The 7,086-nt window shown below is 47.7% G+C and overlaps 2 protein-coding genes across 6 annotated transcripts in view; one reads left to right on the top strand and one right to left on the bottom strand.

The window, feature by feature from the left end:
* Positions 1 to 469, bottom strand: part of SPACA9 (sperm acrosome associated 9) — a 10,205-nt gene extending 9,736 nt beyond the window's left edge. For 2 of the 3 annotated variants that reach the window (XM_042480052.1, XM_042480055.1), the window contains exon 1: positions 221 to 469. In XM_042480052.1, coding sequence (XP_042335986.1) covers positions 221 to 469 — 249 coding nt within the window. The remainder of the gene's footprint in view (positions 1 to 220) is intronic. The other variant, XM_042480053.1, reaches the window with a different exon arrangement.
* The window catches only part of AK8 (adenylate kinase 8), a 77,199-nt gene continuing 70,542 nt past the window's right edge, over positions 430 to 7,086 (top strand). Inside the window, exons 1-2 of one of the 3 annotated variants that reach the window (XM_042480048.1) lie at positions 430 to 554; positions 1,863 to 1,947. In XM_042480048.1, coding sequence (XP_042335982.1) covers positions 468 to 554; positions 1,863 to 1,947 — 172 coding nt within the window. In that variant the 5' untranslated portion in view covers positions 430 to 467. Of the gene's footprint in view, positions 555 to 833; positions 853 to 1,862; positions 1,948 to 4,483; positions 4,650 to 7,086 lie in introns of those variants that run through there. The other 2 variants (XM_042480049.1, XM_042480050.1) reach the window with 2 other exon arrangements.

The raw sequence follows: 7,086 nt of genomic DNA, 5'->3' as shown, positions 1-7,086 counted from the left end.
CTCTGGACCACACAACAAACTCCATCTCCCAGAATTCCATAGCAAGGAGTCAGACAAAGAGTTAAGAGCCTTGACCTCTGGACCACACAACAAACTCCATCTCCCAGAATTCCATAGCAAGGAGTCAGACAAAGAGTTAAGAGCCTTGACCTCTGGACCACACAACAAACTCCAACTCCCAGAATTCCATAGCCTTGAGCCACAGAAAGAGTCCAAGCACCTCCTCTCCCGCCAGTTTGCCTTCTCCAACCTCTCCCACATTCCCAGAATCCCCCGCCATTGCGACCCTCTGGGAGTTGTAGTCCAAAAGGCGCAGCAGGGGGGCGACAACGGGCCCGTCGCCGTCGAGTGACGTCATCAGCCTCTCCGCCGGCTTGGGCCAAAGCAAGGGGGCGTGGCTTCGCGCGGTCGGTCGGCGCCTAGCGCTGACGTCACCCTGGTAGCAACGCTTGGTTGCTAGGGCCGGCATGACGGACGCCACGAAGAGGCCTCTGTGGGTCCCTCCGGCGATGGGCCTCTACGCGGAAAAGCACGGCCTCTACCAGGTCATGCAGGTGAGGAGGAGGAGGAGGAGGAGGGCTCCCTTGCCCTCTGCCGCCCTTCTTCAGTGTCCCTCTGCACTAGTGCTGCTGTTCCACTTTTACTGCTCTGGCTGCCTCCTGTTGCATCCTGGGACTTGTAGTTTAGACAGGCAGCTAACAAGGCCAAGGCCATTCTAGGCTGCATCAATAGAAGTCTGGTGTCTAGATCAAGGGAAGTAATAGTGCCACTCTATTCTGGAAACCATGAAGCCCTATGAGGAACGACTTTGGGAGCTGGGAATGTTTAGCCTGGAGAAGAGAAGGTTAAGAGGTGAAATGATAGCCCTGTTTAAATATTTGAAGGGGTGTCACATTGAGGAGGGAGTGAGCTTGTTTTCTGCTGCTCCAGAGAACAAGACACAGTGGAGCAATGGATGCAAGCTACAGAAAAGAGATTCCAGCTCAACATTAGGAGGAACTTCCTGAGAGTCAGGGCTGTTCGACAGTGGAACACACTCCCTCAATGGAGAATGGTAGCATTTCCTTCTCTGGAAGCTTTTAAACAAAGGCTGGGTGGCCACCTGTCGAGGGTGCTTTGATTGAGAGTTCCTGCATGGCCCTTCTTGGGATCTCTTCCAACTCTATGATTGTATAACATGTTCCTTTAGGAAATGTAACTACTCCACTTTGTGCTGGCTTTGAATAATTCTCAAGGGTGGTCCCAGGTCAGCCACAAGGGCTCTAGGCTTGTGTTCTGCTGGGTGAGAAAAAAGGGGGCAGGGGCAGTTCCCGAACCTCCCGTCCTCAGCAGTCCTCCATTTCATCCTTGCAACAACCCAGTGACTGGCCAAACTGACCCATTGAGCCAGGGAAGCTGAACCTCACACTCCGGTTTAGTCCTGATTTAGCAGTTCAACTGCCTTCATGCCTGGCTGGCCTTTCCTCACCTGAAGGGCCTGGGGTCTGGTGACAGGATCTGTGTGGATGAGCTGGGACATTACTATCCTGTATGAAAGACACAGAGAATAACACCATCAATGCACCATCATTGTGCCAGAGCCCTTAGGGCTTGTTTCCCAGTCGCCATTCACCTTTTAAATCTATCACAGTGCCCTCCTGTCTTGTTTAATGTCAAACCCAGCACTAGATTTTTGACCACTCCTAGTGGGTACCCAGAGCGGGAAAATCGACCCCAAACCTGCTACAGGTCTCTAGCCCTACTTTAAGGTATGCTTAATAGCTTTTGTTGTTGATCTCTGAGGACATAAACTTGTGCTTTTAATTTAGTGTCTGGTCTCAATTGCTTTCCACGTTTTTCCTTCTGCCTGTCTGTCTGTCTAGGGCATGCTAGAAGGTTTGCTGATCCATAAACCAGAGGAGCCCATAGAATTCCTGATCAACCAGCTGACACTCAACAATTACAACGGTGAGTATATGGAAGGAATTCTTCAATGGCGTTTTGGGAACTGGCAGCTCTTGAGCTGAATTTAGTCTGTGGAGAACAAGTGACTTATTATTTGTTCTGCTTTAAGTATTTCTATATGGCCTGCAGCCCACAAGGGCCCCTGAGGTGATGAATAAACAATACAAATATACAAAGCATTTTAAAAACATATTACAATACACTTTAAAAACTCCTAAAAGCGGTCTAAAAACAAAAGTTGACTTTCCCATCCTCCACTTCATCTGGCTTGGTCTCTCCGGCTGCTTCCTCCACTTCTTTCCTTCCCTTCTTCCATCCACCACTGGAAAATTACTTGGGAAAGGAAGATCAAGGGAGGATAGAAGTTGGGAATATAGGGGAAGAGGAAGAGGGAGAAGTAAGGCCAGGTCCAAGATATGTCAATTAAAATTTTGCAACCCTTCCTTCTCTACACTTGTTGAGCAGCATAACTGTGGCAAATGAAGGATGACTCGACAGAGGAATTTCCCCCTTTATTATTTTACTTCTTCTTTCATGCCTTCCCCTGGGAACGGTATCTCTGCCCAGGGAGAGGAGCTTGACTGTGCCCCCTGATAGCTTCAGTTGAGCATCATCTACCTGCCTCCCTAGCCTCCTCTCCCAGGCAAAGTACCTCTTTTCTCTCCCCTCTCCTTGTTAGTCTTTCTCAGGAGTGGGTGGCCTCACGGTGTGGAGCAAAACCTGGTCCTCCTGCCATCTCAGTCTAATTCCTATATAACCCTGTTCATTTCCAAGGACAACATCTGTCGGGGATGCCCTAGCTTTCCTATAGGTCTTCTCCTCCTCACCTAGACATTTCCTGGCAGCTGTACCCCCTGGACATCACTTGCCATGTGGAAATGAAAATGATGTTGGAGTCCTTGTTAAGTGAGTGACGACTGTGGGCCACACCATTATTCCTTGGGTACATTCATATTTTTCTACTTCAGGGCAGTTTGTGGCCCTTGTGGTATTATAAGAGTGGAACTCTCATCTTCCCTTAATTTTGCCTATGCTGGTAGGGGAAGATGGTATTTAGGTCCCTTTCAGCAGCTTCTAGAGGGCAACATGCTTTGATTCTTACTTGTTCTAGTTTTTTTTAAACCCTGAATAAATAGGTTTTTGGATCTGAATCCATTCCAGAGAAATCGTGTGAACCTTGCTTTCAGTGGTGCTGCTACTATTGGAATGGAAACCTGCACTTGAAAATTGTGTTGAATTACATTACTGGGTTCATGTATAGTTTCCAAGAGCATATGTGAGGTCCTTTAAAAAGTTCAGAAGCAATAGAAAAATATGAATGTTGCATTGCATAGACTGGGTTGTTGTTCTTATGCCTTATGAATGTAGACCCTTGTGATGAGAAAAGAAAAATGGAGCTGCCCCTGCTCCCCCAGCATTTATGGCAACATACAAACTTTGCATCTTTAGAGGAACTCTGCCCAGGAACTGAGATTAGCACCTTCACCAAGAGAAGTTAACCTTTATTTGCTGTACATTTGTGTTATGCTATGGCGTAGTAACCTGTCATTCCCTCTCTCGACCTAATCCATATTTTTATGGCTCTGAAAATATTTTAATCCCCCCCCCAAAACAAAAAAACTAATAGGAAAGTATGTATGCAGTTATAAACATGTCAAAACCCTTCCAGGGACTAGTGGGAGTTCCTCTGTATCCATTATTTACACTCTCTCTACCCCCACCTGATATTTCATGATGTTGTTAAACTTGCTAATTACCTCTTTTGTCAGATGTAAATGTGGCTTCCTGCTTCTGTCTGGGGTGACAGCTTTTGTTTGTCTCTTACTTTTATTTTTCTAATTAGTTACTTACATGCCACCACTAACAAGTTCCCTAGCTCAGTGGCATCTCAGTCGGAGAAGCAGGAAAGCAGGAGTGGCAAGTAGGCCCCTTACTCATGTTCAGTGTGCGTGCACACATACACCCGCTTGATGTGCAGAATGGGAAGCCAGAGTCTTGCTCCCTGCCACAATGAACAGCCATGTACCCTCCATCAAGCTGGTTTGATATACAAACGGATCGCCCTTAGGCAGATTAGGCTTGGCTATGCGCAACAGCACTGCAAATTTTTGTTCTGCAGGAGCTGTCAGGGAGAGGGGGTGCCACATGGCTTTGATGTTCCTTAAAATACTCAGATTCAACCATTCCAGGAGTTCTGTTGCAATGTCAATAAAATTGCTTGTCACTAGAGGTGTCCAGGGCTCTTTATGTTTTTATGTTTGTGTTTTAGACTGATGTAGATTTGAAACTAAAGATACATATACCTGTAAATTAGTGAAGCAGTAAGAAGGGAAAATTAGATTTCCAGTTTGTGCTGAGGAGCTTCGCACACATTATGATCTGTCCCAGAAAGCTCTCTAAAAAGTCTCTTTAGCCACATGTCAGTAGTGTGACTGGGGCATGATTCAGGTCAAGTTAAATGCCTATTGTGGCCTTGAAGAAAAGGAGATTTATTTATTTGTTGGATTTTTGTTGACATCTTAAAACCTCTTTCTCTCAGTGGCCCCTGGTAGCAAGAAGGCACTTGCTGAGATAATCCTGGGGGAGCGGGAGATGGTGCTGGCAGGTCCCCTGCTGCGTTGGACTAGGCTGCGGGTGGGAAGAAGAAGCTTGACATGCTGTCACCATGGGGGATAGAAAGCTGAGATCTACAACTAGTTGGCAAGGTGAGCTCTGTATGAGTGTGTGTGTGTTGGGGTGTCCCACGGGCCTGCCACTTTGGGCAGCATTGACTGATGGTGGTGCAAATCAGTCCTGCCTCTCTAAGCCCCTCCACTGTTTCAGTGTGTATACTTGTAAATAAGTAAATAGTACAAGAATTGGTGTGGCACAGAAGAATTCTGTTTTCTCCTCTCAGTAGAAACTGAGCTTTCCATTTCTTAGTGGTGGGGCATATCAGATATGGCTGCTTAAGCAACTCCCATTGGCATTAACTGTGGGAGTTTGACTTAGCTTTGGGCATGAACGTCTTCCCAGCTGCTTGCCGAGTCTTGCTACAGGGGACTCTTCCTGGCTCTTTTTGTTGGAGGGAAGTCAGGTTCTGTCCAAACTGGAACAAATAAGCTGCCAAGATTGCCAATATGTGGTCATGGCCAATTTGAACCAGGCCAGAGTCAGCTATTTGGAAGGTGTAGAGGGTTGAACTGGACTGCCTTCTGACCGTCCTTAGTGGTGGGGCTGAAGAGCAGCACAGAACAGGCCAGCTGTGCCCGCTTCCCTACGAGGAAGGCCCCGGCTCATGCTGCCGTAGAAATCCTTGGGAGGTGGCTCTTGGCACCTGGTAGTGGCCCTCAGCCCACAGGACTGGCCCGAGACATTGTGCTGCTGGAGTGGGACAAGATGGAGCTGCCGCCCCCTCCATGCTGCTTATAAAACCTGATTTTACTGGCAGTGGAATGGCATCCTCCAGTGGGCCAGCATAGTGGATGATGGGCAGGCTGAGTGGTAGACTCAGGCCTGCCCTCCAAGAAGGGGGAGCAGCCAGCAGGCTTAGGAAGGAACAGCAAGGGGTAGCCAGTACTGACTCCCAGCATGCAAGGCTGGACCATCATGACCTGTTGACCATGAGCTGCCTCTCAGATTGGCTGCAGCATGGGGTTGCTGTGAGACAGAGACAGTTAAAGATGAATATGGTTATTCTTATCTGAGATGACTTAAACAGGTGACCAGACTAATTCATGGAGGACAGTTCTATCCAACGTGACGGAGGCAACAGCAGAGGTGGAGGGAGGACTCTTACCCTTGTAGCTTGATAGACGGCTCCTTTGGAAGTGGCCAAATGTCCTGGAGTGCAAGGGCTAGACGGGCCTTTGCTCTAACCAAGAAGGGTTTCCCTTCCACACCCTTTCCACAACCCTGCTTGGAGAAGGATTAACTTGCAGATGTCACAAAAGCTCTATTGGGATCTTTATCTCCAGAAAATGATTTGAAAGGGAAGGGAAACAAGTGATGTGTGGCTTCATTGCTCGTAAAATCAGAAGCTAAGAGGATCAGACAGCATTTTGTTAAATAAAGAACTATAGCTCTCTCCTGAAGTCCAGAGCATCCCTATTGAAGAACAGGAGCAATAATAAAGATTAAGAGCTGCTTTGGAAGAAAGGAAAGGAGAACAGGACAGGATAAATTGCTAGAAAGCAAGTTTAAATTGTTTTTCCCCTTGATCACAAAAGAAGGTGCTGACTGTTTGGAAGGGGAAGAGGAACTCACCTTATTAAAATCATCAGTAAAGTTATGAATTTTCATGATTTTTCCTAGCAAGATGGTTTCAGCCCAGGAGAAAATTTCAAACAAAGATGTGGAGGCGGAGAGAGGGGAGGGGATTGTCTCCATCCCATATGTGAAGGCGCAAAAGCTTTTAATTAATAATAGCCTCTTTTAAGAAAAAAGCCAGTCCTATTTGCAAAAGTGGCAGTAATTTACAGCCAGATGCAATAGTCATGGGCCTGGTGAAGCTGTTAAAGGCAGCAGTTAGAGAGTAAAGGGCTCGACACACCACTCCTTTGGAGTGGTGTCCCGCTGCACCTTTCCTCGCCAGATCAGAACAGCAGCAACTGCATGCTATGGCCCTTATGCTGTGCTTTACTGGTGCTAAAAGAAACGGCAAATTGCTGCTCCTTTTAGTGGCAGCAAAAAGGTGTACTTGCCATTGCCGCGGCGGCTTTTCAGCAATCCTTTGGGGCAGTGTGTTTAAATGCTGCACCAAAAGAGTGCTGTGATGTCCCCGCCGTCCATTTAGGTGCACGGCATGATGCCATTGTCAGGGCATGCAGCTTGTGGATCCCATGCCCCCATTCTGTCCCGAGGTCAGCATTAAACACCTGCCTATTGAGCCCCTATGGTTTCCCACCACCCGTTTCAGCACCGATTGGATCGGGGCTTCAGCAACTGCATGCTGTGGCCCTGCTCCGGGACTTTGCTGGTGCTAAAAAGAATGGCAAAATGCTACTCCTTTTAGCGCTGGCAAAAAGATACCCTTGCCGCAGTGGTGACAGCTTTTAGGTGCTCCTTTGGCGCACTGTGTCTAAATGCTGCACCAGAGGAATACCGTGATACCCCCCGCCATGTGGTCAGACACACAGCGTGACGCCTGCGTTGGGACATGTG

Source organism: Sceloporus undulatus, chromosome 7 (genome assembly GCF_019175285.1).
Source record: "Sceloporus undulatus isolate JIND9_A2432 ecotype Alabama chromosome 7, SceUnd_v1.1, whole genome shotgun sequence".
Classification (NCBI taxonomy): Eukaryota; Metazoa; Chordata; class Lepidosauria; order Squamata; family Phrynosomatidae; genus Sceloporus; species Sceloporus undulatus.
The sequence above is the reverse complement of the archived record's forward strand: the minus strand, read 5'-3'. Positions and strand labels throughout refer to the sequence as shown.